Source organism: Ptiloglossa arizonensis, chromosome 1 (assembly GCF_051014685.1).
Source record: "Ptiloglossa arizonensis isolate GNS036 chromosome 1, iyPtiAriz1_principal, whole genome shotgun sequence".
NCBI lineage: Eukaryota > Metazoa > Arthropoda > Insecta > Hymenoptera > Colletidae > Ptiloglossa > Ptiloglossa arizonensis.
Window position 1 is genome coordinate 6,046,938 of NC_135048.1, and position 17,929 is coordinate 6,064,866.

The 17,929-nt window shown below is 36.3% G+C and overlaps 1 protein-coding gene across 11 annotated transcripts in view; it reads right to left on the reverse strand.

Annotated features, from left to right (window-relative positions):
* Positions 1 to 17,929, reverse strand: part of LOC143145143 (octopamine receptor beta-1R) — a 78,191-nt gene that overhangs the window by 10,451 nt on the left and 49,811 nt on the right. For 9 of the 11 annotated variants that reach the window (XM_076308675.1, XM_076308910.1, XM_076308754.1 and 6 more), the window contains 2 exons: positions 15,002 to 15,113; positions 1,348 to 8,758 (listed from right to left, as the gene is read on the reverse strand). In XM_076308675.1, the coding sequence (XP_076164790.1) occupies positions 8,548 to 8,758; positions 15,002 to 15,113 (323 nt within the window). In that variant the 3' untranslated portion in view covers positions 1,348 to 8,547. Of the gene's footprint in view, positions 1 to 1,347; positions 8,759 to 15,001; positions 15,114 to 17,929 lie in introns of those variants that run through there. The other 2 variants (XR_012991689.1, XR_012991690.1) reach the window with 2 other exon arrangements.

Genomic DNA, 17,929 nt, shown 5'->3' on the forward strand with positions numbered 1-17,929 from the left:
ACGAAAATGAATCCAAACATTACCTCGTTTGGATTAATTTTAATTATATGTTATTCGAATCATTTTTTCAAACTTTTCTAATAATAAAATTCTTGATGCAGTTGTGTTTAGTTTCATTTTCATCGAGAAAATGATGATCATACGCCAGCAAAGGTAGCTAAAATTCAATCACTTATATTTATCTTATTGTAGAGAAATTGTTTCTTACAACTGGAGACTGCTCTATTTTATTTAGTTTTATCTAAATTCCTTACTTTATTTTTTAAAAATATTTTACAGAATTATCTGAAACGATTTTTCCAAATTGAAGAGCCAAGTAATTCTAATTCCCTTCACAATTATTATTCATTTTTATTTTCCGTGTTCGAGAAATATTTCGAAAATAACAATTCAATCGAGAATTGGATATTTATCCAAATCGTTCTTAAAGGTGGATGTAGTAGCAATTTGTATAGAGGTTTGTCAGCTAGAACGATACCATCGACACAATTTAATTGCTTCGAATATAATATCTCTTTAAATATCATGGCTTTCTGTTTCGACATCGACATTGAATCCACGATTGGTATGTCCTTGCTGATTGTTATTATTGTGTGCGATACGAATGTAACGGATCGGATTAATTGGAAATTTGAGCGAATCGAAGCAGTCGATGACGTTTAGCTAGGTCAGTGACAGCGTTCGATCGATTGAAAGCCTGCAATTCCTTTTTGTTTTATCTGTCGAAGTCGAAAGAGTGGTTTTCAAACGCTTCTGTGCTGTAAAAATAAAAAAGTTTCAAGATAACATCGGTTATAATATTCAAATTTTAACTACGAACTGTGAGAACTATAAATATTTTTAACTTTTATATTTTTTTTCAGCTACTATTTTGATTCTTCGGAGAGAAAATTAAATATTGGAGATTTATTTCATAATATTTAACAAAATATTGTATTTTTTTAAATTTTACGTTGAAACTGTATGTTTTCATTTTTCGATGAAAATCAAAGTTTTTGTCTAGATAAATAATAAAGTTTTGCTTCTTTCAGAGACTAAGAAATATGTCTATTTTGAATAAGTGTACGAAATTAGCGCTTAAGCACTCTAACTTTACACAATAATATTTCTCAGAATAATTTTACTTTCTTTGTAATTTGACATTAACATTTTATTCAATTTCTAATTTGTCGGTTTCTTTGAGATAATTGGGTACACAGAAAATAGAAAGAATTTTAGCGCAGTAGTTTGTATTGTTACAAATATATTTGTATTGTGTTATGAAAGTATTAGCAAATCGAAATAATTGAAAAGGACAATAATAGGAGACAATATGTTTCATAATAATAAATTCACTACGAATTAAATATAATTTAATTATTTATTTTTCCTCTGTGCAAAAAAGTGAAACAAGAGCGAATCAAACATTAACAAAAATATAAATTACTCCCAAAATTAGGTATTCTTAAAAGTATTATATTAGGTTAGTTCATAAATTTGTGCGCATTGTTCAAGATATAGAAAATATTGAACAAGCAAGAAAAACTAGACTATTTCTGCAATGTTTATTTACAATACTTTTACTCAAAGGTAATTTTCTAATATTAATCTCGCTACGCGATATTGGTATTAATGTAAAACATAATGAAACAGTATTCTTAGGGTTCATTCGTATTTCACATTTTATTTCACCATGAACAATATTCAATTTATTCATCGCACTCTTGAACATTCTCTGGTAAAAAACGAAAAGTAGAAAATATGTAGACTTGTAGTATCCACATGATTAACTTACTTCTCATCAACATTTATCAATGTCGAGGACATGTTACAGTAAATAATTTGGAGGTTAGTTTTCAACAACAGAATTTCAACCGCACCTTTCCTCTTACGCATTGTATTATACTTCACGTGCGTGTACTTGGCGAGTAATAAAGTCGTCAAGAACGAAAATTAAAAGATAACGAAAGAGATAAACAATTGGTAATACAAACAGTGACAGAAATGCACACGAATTTATGGACTCACCTGGCAGTACTATACTTTTCTCGTAATCTCGTATCTCCAATATAAATTTGGGATCAACGTATGTCACTAATTAACGACAGAGTGTGTCGTTAAGTAATTCTTCGCAATTAATCGTTGAAAATAGAAAGTCCTTAGGTTGCATTCACTTTCACTCGAAAAAGCAGTCACTGACGTTCAAAAAGTCCAGCTGTCCTCCTCTCGCCTCTATTTGTCCACCCAAATAATGACAGCTACGTCTGGGGATTTTCACGTGAAATCTATCGACCTGCTGGGCTAACGATGACAATAATTACGTTGCTCGGGGATTGTGTACACTTTTAAGCAACACGGAACACGCACTCTACACGATTACATCGGTCACTTACAAAAACGACGGGCACACATGTCCACATACACGCGCGCTCGCATTCTCAACGTTGTTCGTCGTCAATGTATGTACAGTCCTCGATAATTATTGCTATGGTACATTTATACAGTCTAGACGCGTACAATAGGCCGTACGAATGAATAGTAAAGCGTTCGCAAGTCCTCTAGAAAAAGTCGAGTCTCTACCGCCGGAGAGAAGAGACGCACAGGCTGCAGTTAGGCGTGGAGAGCGAAGGAACTCTTCGTTTTCCACTGTTCAAATTTCGCTGCTCGATCCAGTACCTTGTCCAAGTGTTTTCGCTAACCCTTGGCCACGTGGTTTTGTATTTCCTACCAGTAAATCGCTGGCCTCGCTGGTTCCTTGGATATGAGATGAGACACTTAACATTGAAACTTGGATGGATATAGTTTCTGGAGATTATTAAACCCAGATAATAACAATGGTAATTGATATTTTTAAGAAACTGATTTCAGTATATATATTGGTAAATGAGCAAAAGAGAAAAGAACACAGTGGTAAACAACGTATTCAATGTGACTCAACAGCTTACAATTATCTTTCTGGTATAGTCTAATGCGTTCGAACAATTGTACTTTAGAGAAAATTATTTCACACTCGTGGTATTTAATGGATGTAAGAAATTGTGTTAAGGATTGTCGAATCGTTTGAGAAATCTATCGATTTATTAAGTCGATAAGGGTGAGATTATTTCGAAACTCTTCGCTTTTTTCAAACGCAATAATTTTATTTCTAACTTCCAAGTGAATCTTTCACAATGGATCAGCTTCGTTTCGGCTACATCACGAATTATACTTCATTTTGTACAGTTAAACCTCGATGACTGCAAGAGAACCTCCTTTGTTGCACTGTGTCAAGTGGATAGAATGGTTACTTAACAACGAGTGAAGCTGGAGGCGGAAGGACTAGATGGTAAGGACACCCTCTCTGAGTGGAACTCCTTATTCAATTAGTTACATCTATTACCGACTGAACCTTGATATTTGCATTTTCAACCCCATTTGCCTGAAACACTCGAGGTTTTACCGCATTTGCACAAATAACTTTCGTGAGTCGAGTGAAACTGCAATACGTAAAAATTAAGAACAGTGAAAGTATGTATAAACTGTATATCGAATATTAGATACAAGGATTGGATATTATGAAAAACAAGGGAAATTAATTTGTGTATTGTGCACAATGATTTTTGAGTTGACATCTGAAATTGTTGCGTGTGATAATTAATTCGATCAAAATAATTAATCCAGCGTTGGATGGCTCAACTCGTATACGTAAAATGAACACCTATTTCGGTGAACATTCATTCAAATGACTATAAAAGCAACTTCGTGGCCTTGAGAGTTCATTCAGCGAACAATTGCGACTCGGTTCGTGAATATTATTATATCGCGTGAACTTAGCCCGGCACTCTTCCCTCATTAACAATTTCATTGTTAATAAGTATTGCGTTACAGATAATACAGCTTTATTGTTCTCTAATTACACCTAGGTAGCATTGGTTGTCTTCGTTCTACGTTTATGGTTGACAACGTATTTACAAAGTCAACGCGCATTCGGTGATTCCGTGCGCTGATTTGCTGCCAGTCATTGTTCTACTCTCGCGAACAATTTGCATTCGTCGTGGTTCACAATTTTTGGAAATACTTTTCGGACTTTCTGGCTTTGGCGAGACAATTCATCTGTGAATTCAATAATGTGTAATGAGTTTATTCAAGAATATAAATTTTTAACTAATGTAGAATCGCGATGATAAAAGTTCGATTTGTCACGCGATGACAGGTAGCATTCCAGTTCAGGTGATTTTCTTGGCAGCTGTCTTCGAGTACGACCGAATGGAAAAATAATTTTCGGTAATATTGAAATGATCAAGAATCGTTATACGCGTTGTACTCGTTACTCCATCTGGCGATAATTGAATACTGATTAGTAAAATTGATAAAATGATAGAAGCTGAAAGCACGACTGGCGGACAAACAGCGCCCAAAAAACCATGATCTAACCACTATTTTCGCCAAGCTCGTCGCTTGCGGAGTTACGCGTTTGCGGCACGTGTTTCTCGGTCGAAATTTGCAATTTTCTTGCATACCGACGAAAGACGTAAAAGAGTACTGTATCATATTTTGCCCCCCGTTTCCGGATGTCGACAGCTATTGTCGCCAGTCGTCACACCGAGACTCGAAATTTAATTGTTCATTCATTCATGCAGCGAACTCATTGCCAGTTCCCGACCGTGCGTCAAACTTTTCAATATTACTTTTAACGCATTTCACTGTACGAAGGAAATGAAATTTGCTCTGAGATTGCGGGAATATCTAAATATTAAATTACAAAGGCAGTCCTGTGGTACACATTGCTGTTCATTTTTGATCGCCGAAGAGCATTGCTTTAAATTTACATCATAACAAAAATTACGCACGTTAGAAAATACATATTGAACTTCCTTTCGATTTAGAGTCCGAATCTTTAATAGTATTAAACTGATAACGATAACTACAAATTGTAATGTAATATTCTTCGGTTATCACCGTTAAGAAACTCGTTCTGAAGAATTAGAGAATTACCTTTGAAAAACTTTAAATAATACCACTTTACCATCATTAAGAAACTCATTCCCAAGAATTGGAGAATTACTTTTGAAACGTGTTAAATAATACCGCATATAAAACCCAAATTAATCAATAGAAATTACCAATGAAATTCTACATAGCTTCGTGCAATTACCCGAGAAGTCAAATCTCTAATTAATATTAATTTCCATTCTTTTCGTTGGCCGTTAACCGTAAATTTAATTTTCTTATTTTCATAGAAAGCAAGTTTCATTCCACTTGGTAAATTGCCGTTCGAGAAAAATCAGGGTTCGAGGGAAGATTCTTTCCTCGATTGTGAAATTCCTTAAGAAGATCAAAGAACCTCGGGAGTGTCACGACCCGAAACACCAAGGAAAGCGTCCTCGCTAAATATTCTTCGCTTCAGACGGTAAAGAAACCGAAGTCAAAGCGTTCTCGAGAACTCGACTTCATCTCGGTTGTTTCACAACTGGTCGTTCGGAATTCCAGTACAGTGCTCGGTCGGGAAACAGTCAGTGAAAGAAACTGATCTTAACCAAGAGTCGATTGCGATCCACGGGCAAGACGTTTCTAAAAATGGGCTTAATTTGAGTCCAGAAATGCATAAAATCAGTCTCAAATACCGTTGCACTCGTTTCGCACCGAACGGTTGGGCAAAACTCACGGAGCATGGCCTCCACTTCCGTCCGGATTAATTAACGCGCCTTTAATAAATCATCGAAGCGGAACGCTTGGTCAAGCGTAATCGATTCTATCGGGCAAGGACAGGACAAACCGTGCGTTTCGTTAAATACATACGCAGCCGACACGATCACGCGTGTACGTGTGCACTTGATCGAAATGGAATCTCGACGGGACAGAATAATCTACACTATAAGGTTGCAAGTGAAATTCTTTAAACGTTTCCACTCTCTACGAAATCGAATTTCTGATAGGATTCGCGAACGAACGACAAATCTGACTGTGAGTTTAAATTTCGTCATCGAGTGATCAGGATCACATTCTCTTGTGTCTGGGAACCTAGTGGTGATTATGATTAGATTGCAGTAGCAGTCGTCAGATATTTATAGTTAAAGCTAGAAACATGACAGAAGATATGATTACACCGGTTGTTAACTTGCGATAATGGTCTGATATTTCGTTGTTATATAAAGGAAAGTAGCAAACAAAGTCATAAAATTGCTTGAATAGTGATCACTCGATCGTGATCAGATTTTGTTTAAGAATATAACAAACAGAGGAATTTCTGTTGTTATAGTTAGAAAGATAACACAGAATATGATTGCAGCAGATGTCATTCTGTGATCATCGTCAGAGTATAAACAAACTTTTGTTATCGTAGCTGGAAAGGTGGTAAACAATGGTTGTGACTTCTGTAGTAACCATCACCTGATCATGATCATATCTTTGTTGATACACTTAAGAAGATAGTAAACATTGGTTATAAATATTGTAGCCGTCATGATTTGATAATCGTCAGACGCTTATGAAAACAGCTAAGGAAATAAACAATGATTGCGATTACAGAAGTAGTCTTTTACATGAATTTAAGTCAAACATTTAGTGTTTACGATCTGTGTTTTAGAATAACGAAATAAAAATAGAAAACATAAACGATAAAATGTTGTATCGACTATATATCTTCATTATTGTATATACATAAAACGCAACCAATCTTCGTATTCTGTTATATTAAAATAATGAGTTACATGTACACGCCATTACTATATATTTATGGTTAACGTATAACAACCTTAATATTAATAGAACTAGAAAAATGACATGTATAATAATGAAGCAGTTTAATTATTTCATTCTTCTTCTTCTAAGTATAACTTGGCAAACTAGGACTGATAGAACTAGGTTAATTCGTTGGATACAGAATGAAGGCAGGTACAAACTGGCGATCATCAATTTTCTTCAGGAGATGGTTTCAGAAGGATAAGAGAGTAATTTAAGAGAAGTAATTAAGCAAAAGTATTTAAAAATAACTTTCCATCAAGATTAATTGTTCTAAACGAAATAGTAATTTGTAAAAATTGTAGTTCAATTTACACAGTACCTACTTCCTTATAAAATAATGAGGGAGCAGAATGGCGGTAGTTTTGAAAAATTAAATATTGAATTATAAATTATATAAAATGTACTCCTTAAGTAGATAAGCACTCTCGTTAAAACAATTGTAAGAAGTGAAACTACTTTTTCAATGATTCTAAGTTAATCCTCGAAAAAAGAAAGTTATCCAAAAATAAAATACAATAAACAAAGAGTTGTGCTTCTGATCGTTTAATACTTTTGTAAGTCACTTCAATCAATTTTAACTCGATCGAATTCAATGAAATCTCCATACTCTACGATCGGTACAAACACTATTATACGTGTACGCGTTCTTCAAACATCGTGCAACACGAAAAGCAAACAAAAGTATAACGTAAAAATTGATCAGATGTTTTCCAGAGTCCACTTTCATATCGTGCCACCTGCAGCCAGAAAAACAAGCACCGATCCCAGTCTCTCCGATGTAAAATAAATTCTATCAACCCGGAGTTGTTGAGAAGTATATGGTAAACTTGGATTCTCTTTGAAATTTGGATCCCCCTTAGACGTCCACTCAATTAAACAGGAAATCAAGTTTTCAAAGTAAGGAAATCAACGAGCTGATTATTAATTTCGTCGACGCAGACGATTACAGAGTGCAGCGGGTAAATTTAAGTTAATTGAGTATGCTAACTTCGAATGCAAAAAGGAGATTGAATGCAAGAGATTCACCTTTCATCCCTCTGCCGCAATAATATCACGAAACGAGCAACTGTGTAATTGGAAAGCGGTTTGCTCTGCGAAACTGACCACGTGGCCATGCTCAATTGCAACATCTCCTCGATGACTCTACGATCAGGATCTAATTAGTGCACGCGTACACAAACGTAGACAAAGTTTCACTGTTTGATACGGTTTGTACTCCACGGTTCTTTCCCTAGCGATTTATTTAACGTAACAAATTCCTATTGTTCATCGTGACAATACTTATACAGTAAACCATCGGCGTTGTAACGATCGCTAGAAACGAAACATTCGATCCTTTTCTTGATCCCCGACTCGTTCGTGCAGTCGAATGATCGAACGACACCATCCGTGTTTCTTCTTATTCGACAAACTAAATTGTCCCGTCGTTCAAAAATTTACTAAGTTCTCTGGTGAAGCACGCTACACTGTCATCGCACACGAAAGAGTTGACCTAGTCGCGTTAAGTTTAAGTGATCGCTCAAGGCCACCGAGTGGTTATCGCCACGATATCCACTCCCCCCACTATTTTCACTCTCCCCACCATTTCGTTTCTTCTCTTCGCGCAAGCGATCGAACACGGTGAGCGATCACGAGTGGTGTCTGATGTGACTATTAGTGGGGGGAGAATGACCTTGAGCGGTCGAATCCGAGTACAATAGATCGGTAAAAGGAAATGCAAGTACCGCATTGTTCTTCCGCCCCGTGGTGTTGGACAATCGTTCGGTTAACGAGTTGATACCAATTTCGTTCGTGGATCTCAAGCTACAACGTGCTCGGTGTGACTGTTCACGGGGGCTTCTCTCGCTAGACGAACTGCGATGGTGTTTTCCAGCAACTCGCGCAGCAGGGTAAGGCGCTCTTCAGGGTGTCCTTGAAGGCTTCGCGGAAATCACGGTTAAAGTACGCGTAAATCAGAGGATTTAGGGCGCTGTTAAAGTAACCTATCCAGAATAGGACGGACACCACCGTTTCTGGACAGTGGCAAGCTTCTCCGCAGAGGGACGTTGTCAGATACCTGGAAAATACGCAAATACGATGGATTAATGGAAAATTTTCACTTTCATCGGGCGGTACGTTTGTGTTTCACGTTGTGCGTTAAAATTTATAGGGTTTAAAATTATTTACTTGCGAACTGTAAGTAATTGAGAGCCATGGGACTGTTTAACTTGTCCGAAGGAGACGAGACAACTAGCAATTTGAAAATTCTTCGTATTTGGTAAGACGAGTAAATTGGTCTTGTTAGATGCAATTACGTTCAGGCAGAAATGATAAATGTATAATTTGTTTTTCTTATTCTTTGTACGAAAACATTATATCTTCTGACGTTTCTTCACTTCTTTATTTATTCATCTAATAATCTTCGCCTCTAAGATCACAGTGTTGCTACGAATGTTTCTCTACAATGTTGTTACTTTACAACAATTTACGCGACTGAAATAGATCGGGTGTGTTTACATTAGATGTTTCTGACGATTAGGGTTGCTCAGTCTTGTGGTTGATGGCATCATGCTTGCGCGCATCTATGTATGCTGCGCAGGCAGCTAGTGCTATACGTAGTATGTGAGATTCGAGAAGCTTGCTTGGAAAGAGAGGTGACAGCTTGAAAGACAGAGACATTGAAAACTCAAAGGACAGTGCTATAGTTTTCGGAAACATATTCATTAGCTATTTTCGATTCGTCTAATCCATTCGAGTACGAAACGTCATTAAAGTTTGGTAAGAACTTTTAAGTACAATCTGTGATTATTCAATTACATTTGCCACGAGTTCAATTTGCAACAGTAATTCACATAGAGTGGCAGGACTTAATTTGTAACGACAGACTAATCAAACAATTTCTTGTTATCAAATTCCAAGTTTAATAATCTCTTTCGTAGAATTCTAAGGAAGTAAATTTTAAATGTTCTTCTCTACAATTAGCAAAATCACCTGTAATATTTTCAGATTAATATTTTTTAAGCTTTATCGAATTCTGTACCCTTTCAAATATTGTTTTGTTAACAAAATTGTGATGTCCACTTTAATAACTTCGATTAAATGTATTTGTTACATTTTGGGTCGGATACCTCGCATAAAGATTCACCAAAAATTGTCCTTGTGCAGTTTCTTGGTGTATCAGGAATATTTCGAGGTGATATTGACTAATGTTCAGAGGTGTTCACGAAAATATTCACGCTGACTAATAATCATATTTTCAGCCGCTTCACAGGAGTTATTTATTTTGAAAACGGCGTTTCGAAATGTTCACGGACCGGAAATCTCTGTCCACGGTCGCGAGACCTAATCGAGCTCTGCAGCTGTGATTTACTGCAGCCGTCGAATGCGCTTGCATATGTCCGCAGCTGCACAATAATACTCACGCTGGGCACGTTTGCAAATCATTCGAAGTCTCCTGTTTCCATGCGCGACTAGGTTCGAACTATTACTCCTAACCTAAAATTTTCAATTGGTTATAAATAAGAGCAGGATCGGACTTCATTATTCGATCTAACAAAAAGCCATAACGGTTTGGGTAATGGAATAGTCATTTTCCTTGTGCGATCGTTCGATATCGCAGATAAAAGATTTTCATAAATTTTTTAACATAACCTAAGAAATGTATAAAAATTTGAAGTGATATTAGTCCATGAAGTCTGTTAATTTTGTAAGAATACTGTCGTATTCTATCATTGTGAATTTTATTTATGAATAATTATGAATAATTTAATGATTACTTCCATGTTACAATATCTCATATAATTTAAAAATTAAACGAACACGGACATGTCAATATCCCCAAAGAGAATAAATAAGTCTTTGTCATTCATTTCATTACATTCTTCTGTAATTTTGGTTTTTCAACATAAAATATTATTAAGTACATCATCATTAATTAGATATGTTAAATTTATTATTACGTTATGAGTGTAAAAATATACTGCCTATTTCATAATAAAATGTTCTAATGAAAATCATGATTGCAAAGTCTGCCCTTGTCATACCGTCTTCTCCTGATTGATAAAAGGCACCATCTTGTTCTATCAATCAGAAGCCATGCGCCATCTGCACATTTTTAAACTTTAATTCACTCTTCTGAATTATTTAGAAATCTGACTTTTTAATTTTTAAAAGTAATTTATGTATTATTCTAGAGTATTGATTAAATGGAAATCGAAAGAGTGCATATTTAACTTAAACAAACTATGGAAATATATTATTAATAAACGCTTTCGTTACAGAGAAAATAAGAAGCAGAAGCAACGATCGGCTGCTAGACTGAGGTGATTAAATAAACTTGTACCGTTTGAAAAAAAAGAGTGAAAATAAAAGTACAGAAAACTTTCGCGAAGTATCATAAACTTTAAAACTTTCTACTTGCATTAACCAATCGTAGAATTTTGTTAAAGAATAAAATAGGCACTACTCTATGACCATTTTAAAAGTTTCATTAATTTTCTTTGAAGATTAATGTAGTTACAATAAAAGCAGTAAATTCCTGAACGAACAACAAACTTGGTGACTTGATTCAATAATAATAACCTCTCTCGATTGCATACATTTTTAAGAAATTTCAAATTTTCAAGGAGGCTATCATTTTAACATTATCGCAGCTGCGAGTTAAATAAATAACAATTCGATAAAGATTTTTTCATTCACTCCATTTTTCACGAGTTCATTGTAATACAATTGTTTAACTTGTCAGAGAGGAATTATTTTATTTGAAATAAACGAAAATTCAAATTAATATTGAGTGAAACCAAACATACCCGTGCGTGCCAGTATTTCCGAAGAGGCTTGTTTCTCCTTTTACTTGTTTGAAAAACTTCAGGGATTCTAGAGAGGTTTACTTTCTTTTTTTAACTGCCAAATGCTTAGGAACGAGCCATGGCAGTTACAGAGGTACACAGAATACATTAATTCTTCTGAAGAACGTTAAAACCAAGCTCGTTTTTCCAACAAGAAAAAACAAATGGAGGTTCTCAAAGCGTTCCATTCATTTCTACTTAGAAACCTTCAGAAAGCAGAAGAAACTGAAATAAATTGTGCTTTTTCAAGCAGAAAACATTTAAATCATGGAAAAATCGTTCAAGCCAGCGATTCGGGTAGAATCGATTTAAGAAGAAGTAATAACGAACTATAAATTGCTTTTTCAGTAAAGCCAGTTGACAAACAGAGGCACGAGTACACGTGCGATAGAAACTGCAGCACAAACTAGTCGAACATCAAACACAGAGCATCAAAGATAACAATGGTTGCTCTTGATACGAAACACCAGAATTTTCTGATTGGTTTTCTGACGGACTCTTTATTTTCTTGCGGTAGTTTTATATTTTGAGATCTCCTTCTAGTTTACTGATATTTACGTCGTCAGTGTCACTTTTGGCATCGAGACCTTCAAACACAGTGCCAGCACATGCTTTGACGTCGACACCATCAACCTGCTGTTGGCATGTTGTCGGTATGTCATTTGACATCGACACTATTGGCACGACGTTGTGATTAGTATGTTGACGATATGACATATTATTGACATTGATACCAACAGTGTCTGTGATTGCTAAAGTCAACATCGATATCCATAGCTGACAATAGTTATGTAATGTGTCACTAACATTCATGTTGGGTTATTGACACGACACTTCCACTAACACACGTGTTCGATTAGTTGTATACAACAAAATGTGGTAAATATCGCTGCATTGGAAGGTATGGATAGGGATCAAGACCTTGACAATTACAGATATTGATGGTGCAATTATTTAAGGACATATAGTCAATAGGGTATGGTATCGGTGTCAATAGAGCATATCAACAATTTTCAATTGGTTATACATAAGAGCAGGATCAGACTTCATTGTCCGATCTAACAAAAAACCATAACAGTTTGGGTAATGGAATAGTCATTTTTCTTGTGCGATCGTTCGATGTCGCAGATAAAAGATTTGACGTGAATAGTTTTTGCCAAGCAATGTAGAAAAACGTAGCATTAGTACAGTTCCAATATTTTTGGAGCCGTATAGGTAACATAATATCGATGTCAAAAAGGCATGTCCTCGATATGTTGATGAGGCTGATGTCAAAAATTTGATCAACAGCAATATCAAAAGACACACCATCAGCACGTTAATGGTGTCTCTGTTAAAGGTTATAACGACAGGATATTGATGATTAAAGACCAATATGAAAGGATGTATCAGCAATACATTCGTGATGCCAATATCGAGAGATGCATCGACAGCACTTTGACGACGTCAATACCAAAGAACGTAGTGCCAGCGCCTTGATGATATCAATACTAAAGGTCGTACCGACAGTACTTTGTTGATGGTATCAGTATCAAAGATCGTACCGACAATATACTGGTGTCAACATCAAAGGATATACCAACAACATTATGGTATCAATATCAAAGGATATACCGACAACATGATGGTGTCAATATTGTGGAGATTAATAATTATTATCAAAAGAGTACACGTCTAAGGTTAATGTGATTAAATGTAACTAACAATATTATTGAAGACTTTCGACAACGACTCCCGACCAAAGATACACTGCTCCCTTCCAAAGACTACTTAACAAGCAACTCTGTTCAGCGCTACGACTTCACATCTTACGATTCCGGGCCTACGTGACTTAGGTTACGAGGTTATGGTCATCTCGGGGGATGCGAGAGGCGTAGGCTGAATGCGTTAGTCTTCTAGGGTAGTCGCTGGAATATAAGCAGATGGTGGGTCTATTTCATATCGACGATGTCGGAAAACTATACTGTTCCAGCGGCCAGTCCTCTGTTGTCAGTTACGACCCCCAGAGAGGATCACATGTTCCTTCGTTCGCACCCACGTTCTCTCTCTCTCTCTCTCTCTCTCTCTATCTCATACACCTGCACACTTAAGCCGCCCATTCATTCCATAATTCACGATCCTACGATATCGAAAGATATACCGACAGTATTTTCTTGATGGTGTCAATATCAAAAATCGTGCCCACAGTAAATTGCAGATGGTATCAACATCAAAGGATATACGATACAAGGTTGACGGTATCAATATCGAATAATTGATTCGTTGAATTAAGTAATTGAAGTAATCTAGAAAAAATCACAAAATATAAAAGCCTTCCTAAAAATCAAAAGAGCCTTTATCGAGGACAGTGCATGTTCTACTGGTTTGTGCTTTATCCTCTACCATATGCGAAACTTCGATACCGAACAAATGGACCAGGTTTTTAGCGATGGTTGTGGGTTTGAATTCTCATTGGAACTCGATAGTTCGGAACTTCTACCAAGCCTTATTATTCTAGCAATAAGGAGGAAGTACTATTTCCTCGGAAGCCGCGATCCTGCATCGCTTAGTCAAGTAAATAGTTAGACGGGGAGCCTGGGGACCGGGCTAAACTCTCGGCGTACTCCGCGGGATACACTCGGCTTTGCATTAATAAAACATGCGGCTGGCTCAGCTTTCGCGAGTAATTCACCAACTCTGGAAACTTGGCGTCGATGAAACGAAAGCTGCGAACAGCTTGCAGCGCATTCGTCGATGCATCGTGCAGCTCCGAACAGACGAAGTTTCTGTTCAGTTTCCCCGGCAACCCGACGCTTCCGGGATCGCGATTGTACAGCCCCTGGTGAAAAATACTCGATGGAACGAATATTTACATGTTAAAGGTAAAACGCAATTTCACTGTGTATTTAATCCTCGAATTGTTTTCAAACGTGTGCAACGAAAATTCGTGTCCCTCAATATCTGGATACCAGACCCGAGTAGCTTCCATAGTTGACGATAAGTTCCATTTTCAGATATTTATTTCCCGAGTGTCTCGTAGTGTAACTTTGAAACAATCTTGAACTTTACGGTTAACCTCTTGCTGTGACTGTTACGGAGAGTATGATTCTACATGAAAAAATAAATCGAAAATATAGAATAGAATTTTGTTATACGAGACTGTTGTTTTCGGGAATATCTATTTTTAATATTCTTTGGGGCGGGTGCGATTTAATACAATTTGGTGTAACATGTCTGTCCATTATTCGTTATCTTTACGTTGAAGTTTGTAAAAATTGTCAGAAAACGTACCTAATACCATACCAACATTATAGATCAACAAGTAGAAATACCGAGCAATGGTCAGACACTTTAAACAACAAAAACGAAGCATCGTAGAATAAAATTTGATTTTACATTCTCGATTTGCTTTTTAAAAAGTAACGCTATTACTGTTAGAAAATGGTGCTGGGTTGGAGAGCAGGTTCTAAAAATATTTGATTATTTTTGCTTACCAAAGGAAAAATGGTAGCCAACAGAGGAGGAATGCACCCATTATGATTCCGAGCGTCCTCGCAGCTTTGTGTTCAGCCCTCCAGCTTTTCGTTTGCTGTCGTATCGATGTACCTGGAAATCGTAAATTGTCGTTACTTTTGCAATTCAATCACTCGTTATAGTTAATACCTACAATAAGATTAACTTATTAAAATATGTACTAATTGCTTCCAATTTCCATACTAGTATACGCCAGAGGCTCTTAACTTTGCAAACTTTTACAAATTGAAAAATGTATCGGTATATCAATAATTCTGTGCTACTATCGACGAAAGATTAAATAACAAATGAAAGAAATATTAAAAAATTGTACTAAAGTAGTACTATAGTTAGTAATATTATAGCATATTTATAGTATATGTGCATCGCAAAAAGCAGTAAATATTATTAGGAGTAATGTGTGCTTCATCCTCTTTGAATATTAATATTTATATAACAAATATTACTATGCTTGAAATAAAAATTCAACGAGTTTGAATTACTAATTTCTACTCTTAAACTTCATCGCCTAAATTTTCCAATTCCCTTTTCTCACTTTAATATTTATTTTTAACCAAGAAAAGATGCTTAGTTTGCTCTAAAGAATTTATTGCTAAAAAAGTAAAAATATAATTTCAAACTGATAATGCGCCGTGAATGTTTAAAAGAATAGACTGTATTTTTTATTATTTCATTTCTATGCATAAGCATGAATAATTTATCAGAAATATTTATCCCCGTGAGATGCATTATTTCCGGTTTTTAACCTCGTACTATTGTTTTTGCTCGCCGACGGACTAAAGCAAGTGACATCGACGGAATTATTAATATTATAGAACAATGTGAAGCATGTGATTGTGCGTTGAACGTTGACGAGCTACAGGGATAATTAATTTCATTTTCAGTACGATGCTCCGTAGTGCTAGAAGAATTTGAATATGTGTGTGCTCGAATCGGTTGAACAGATTCGTGTTTATTATGACTCTTCTCGTGCTTGATACGTTCAAACCTGGTAATTCGTCGAGCAAACATTTTCTCGAATTTTCTCCCGCCATAATTACGTTGTGGTGTAAATGAGGGAATATTAATAACGCAGCTCAGTCACTGAGTAATTTGGATGTATTTTCAAAGTCATCGATCGAATCGAAACGGTGGTGTTTCGCTGTAACGAAGCTGTTATTTATTTATACACTCGTTAATTGCGAAGAGAATTTTGTCTATTCAGCAATAACAAAAATGTAATAAGTGGCTTGCGTAGAAGGAATAAATTCCATAATCGCTATCAATTGTTACGTATTATTAAGGATATTTATACTAACCGATAAATTTCATCATTATTATTACTATTATCGCGTTCGAAAATCCTAAGTGATAGGCAACTCGTTTAACTAACTGCCTGCTTTACCCCCTTATCGTCCAGGTGCTTCTAAAGAATACTCTAGGTTTTTACATAACTTAGCCTCTTAATTCAGAAACACCCTGTATGTTTCTAAAGAGAACACAAACATTTTCTAAACAGATGAAATTTCAATCAATTCACATTAGACCTCAATTTCCCGGTTGATTTCGATTCAACTTATCTCTGTCCCGAATAAACTGATCGATCCAGGTCCCTTTTCGAATCTTGGATGGAACGCAATGATAATGATTCCACCTTCTGGGAAACCAAGTCGAAGGCATCGAGTCCACTTAGGAACACGTGGTTTCTTCTAGCGAAAGATAGTAAATTCATTTCGACGGGACCGAGATCCAAGCGTTGTTTAGATAATGCGAAGTGCTAGAATAGGAAGGCAGTCGTTGAAGCGAAAGCTGAAGGGTTTGCGTGCTTCGACGCAGTCAAGCAGATTTAGGTTGGTTGGTCGATGCTCACCGGCTTCTCCGCTTTCGTGCAATCGATGCGCTCGTCTATCAAGATGCAAGAAGCGTCTGCTCTACGGTATGCTCGATTTAAGTGTACACACGCAATCACTTGTCGGGCTGTTGAAGACGTAAACGAATTCATACAACTCGAAACAATATCAATGCGCGGAGAGTCGAACGACATCGAGCCTCCGGGTCAAGAACGGTTTGTATTTATTTTCCAAGCGTTGATAGAAATGAATGGACACGTCGTGAATAGTTAACAGTACGCTACTTTTATTCTTCGAGTGGAGGCTCGAGTAGGAACACGAAACACCTCAAGTGGGGCTTTCAAGTTTGATAGGATCAGTTTTGATAAGATCAGTTGAACAGGAGGATGATTATTGCCAGAAGAGGCTACTAAAGATACAAGGCATAGATGTCAGCGAAGAATCATTGTGCCCCGAGTCTGAACAACTAAACCGACTGTGTCTTTGAAGGAGTACAGTGGCAAATAAGTTCGTTGGACACAAATGTAAGAATTGTAGGTAAGCCAATTAGATTAAAATTGATGGACTTTTACTTAACAAGTAACGGTATGTTTAACTAATAGCCGATTTAATAAACTTCACAATCTATCTCTAAATCTGTAACTTATAAAGCAACTTGGTACTCTTGATGCAGGCCTTCTGCCAAAACGCAGACTCTGAATGAATTTACTCTATTCCTTTCCACACTAAGCACCAACCAACCAATTCTCGACCGTGCTTCATTCTTCAGATTTCACATTCATTTCACGTGCCACAACGCGTCCAAAACACCAAATGCTTCCTTAGAATACACTCTTCTATTGCAATCGATAACTAAACCTAAACAGCTGCTTCGCTCAAAGAGTCCATTCAGTTTCTTATTCTCTGAACATATTGTCGATACTGTGCGAGAAGCAGTGTCAATAATATCAGAAGAAACGATGAGAAACTTGTAACTCATCTTCCTTAGAACATCACCAAGAACTATCTCACGTTGAACAGGAATGATCAGTTTAGGTTCTTCGTAAAAAACAAACCGTG